At 43.6% G+C, this 1,369-nt stretch overlaps 2 protein-coding genes across 3 annotated transcripts in view; both read right to left on the bottom strand.

The window, feature by feature from the left end:
• The window catches only part of LOC108971760 (GATA zinc finger domain-containing protein 8-like), a 5,504-nt gene extending 4,547 nt beyond the window's left edge, over window positions 1-957 (bottom strand). The window contains exon 1 of the mRNA XM_018938031.1: window positions 285-957. Coding sequence (XP_018793576.1) covers window positions 285-942 — 658 coding nt within the window. The 5' untranslated portion in view covers window positions 943-957. The remainder of the gene's footprint in view (window positions 1-284) is intronic.
• LOC108971758 (poly(A) polymerase type 3) overlaps window positions 947-1,369 on the bottom strand; it is a 5,690-nt gene continuing 5,267 nt past the window's right edge. For both annotated transcript variants that reach the window (XM_018938028.1, XM_018938027.1), the window contains exon 8: window positions 947-1,314. In XM_018938028.1, the coding sequence (XP_018793573.1) occupies window positions 1,045-1,314 (270 nt within the window). In that variant the 3' untranslated portion in view covers window positions 947-1,044. The remainder of the gene's footprint in view (window positions 1,315-1,369) is intronic.

Raw genomic sequence — 1,369 nt, 5'->3', positions numbered from 1 at the left:
TGTAGTTTCTTTGTTTTTATTTTATTTTTCTATGCTTCACTGAGAAATATTTTTTTTTGTAAAATTGTACGTGTAAAATCGCAATAAAAGTAATATGTAAATCAAAGTAAATAGATAAAATACAGCTATATATATATATGTATATGAATATAAATATATAAATAGGTACAGTTAGAGGAGAAATAGGAGCATAAGAGGGAAAAATCGGTATCCAGTCATAATACTTTCGCTCTGCTGGACGCTAAAAGTCAATAATAAATAGTATTGCTGTGTTAAAAACTTACAATTAATAGTTGTTGTTGTTGATGTAGTGTTATCGCTCATCATAAACAGATCGTCGCTGTCATCGGCGTCCGCCGTTATTGTGGATGTGTTGCATGAATTWTTGTAACTAAAACTGTTGTTGTTGYTGCTATTGGGAATGGTGSCTGAGACTGTTGCGGCGGTGCTGCCAACAACAGCGTTGGAAACAACTGCCGAAGCAGCGCCGGCATTATAACTACTATTCCTATTGTTGTTGTCGCAATTTGTATAATTTGTATATTGATGCTGATTGTTGTTGGCATTTGCATTTGCAGTTGTCGATTTTGAGGTGGAAAAGGTTAGCGGCTTCTCACCACCAATCACACCACCACCGCCACTACCACCCAATACACCCGGCATACCAGCCGAAGACAAATGATGTTGCAAACGTCGACTATTGTTGTTCCTTTGGTAGATGGACGAGGCCGTGGGCAAGCCCTGCTTGAATGCCATTGCTGCGGTGTTGCTGGTGTGTCCCGGTATGGAGGTGGCACGCTGACTAAATATGCTATTTGAATTGGCAACGGCTGCGGCATTATTGTTTTTGCGAAATTTCTGTGAATGCGAAACGATGGATGAATGTGTGTGATGGAGTGTGGCGTGTGTATTGTGTATGGAGTTATGTAGTGAATGCGACATGTAATGAGTTTGTGTTTGTTGTTGTTGCTGTGGTGGCGGCGGCGGCGGTTGCGGCAACGGCAGCGACGACGGTATCGGATTCGGTGCTRTGGTGAGCGTCGGTCACGAGCAGGCCACTTCCGCGGTAGCAGCAGCAGTTGCAGCTGTTGTTGTTGTGCTGTTGCTGCTATTACTATTTGTGTTTAGATTGTTGACACTGTTGCCACCGCCATTGCCATTGCTGTTGCGTGGCGAATTCGAACCGGAGCCAGAGCCAGAACCACCGTTATTGGTGTTCTTTGCATCGGGCGTGAAATTCGGTGCACTAGTCGGCTGTGTGGTCGGCGTTAAGCCGCCGGCATCACTTGACGCATTTGAGTTCTCCTCCGTTTGCTGTAAATGAAACGAAATTGCTTATTTGTAATGAATTTACTAAAGTGAGGTTGGC

Source organism: Bactrocera latifrons, unplaced genomic scaffold (genome assembly GCF_001853355.1).
Source record: "Bactrocera latifrons isolate USDA-ARS-PBARC rearing strain unplaced genomic scaffold, ASM185335v1 scaffold_359, whole genome shotgun sequence".
In the NCBI taxonomy this organism is placed as follows: domain Eukaryota; kingdom Metazoa; phylum Arthropoda; class Insecta; order Diptera; family Tephritidae; genus Bactrocera; species Bactrocera latifrons.
Note: the sequence above shows the minus strand (reverse complement) of the source record. Positions and strands in the feature narration are given on the sequence as shown.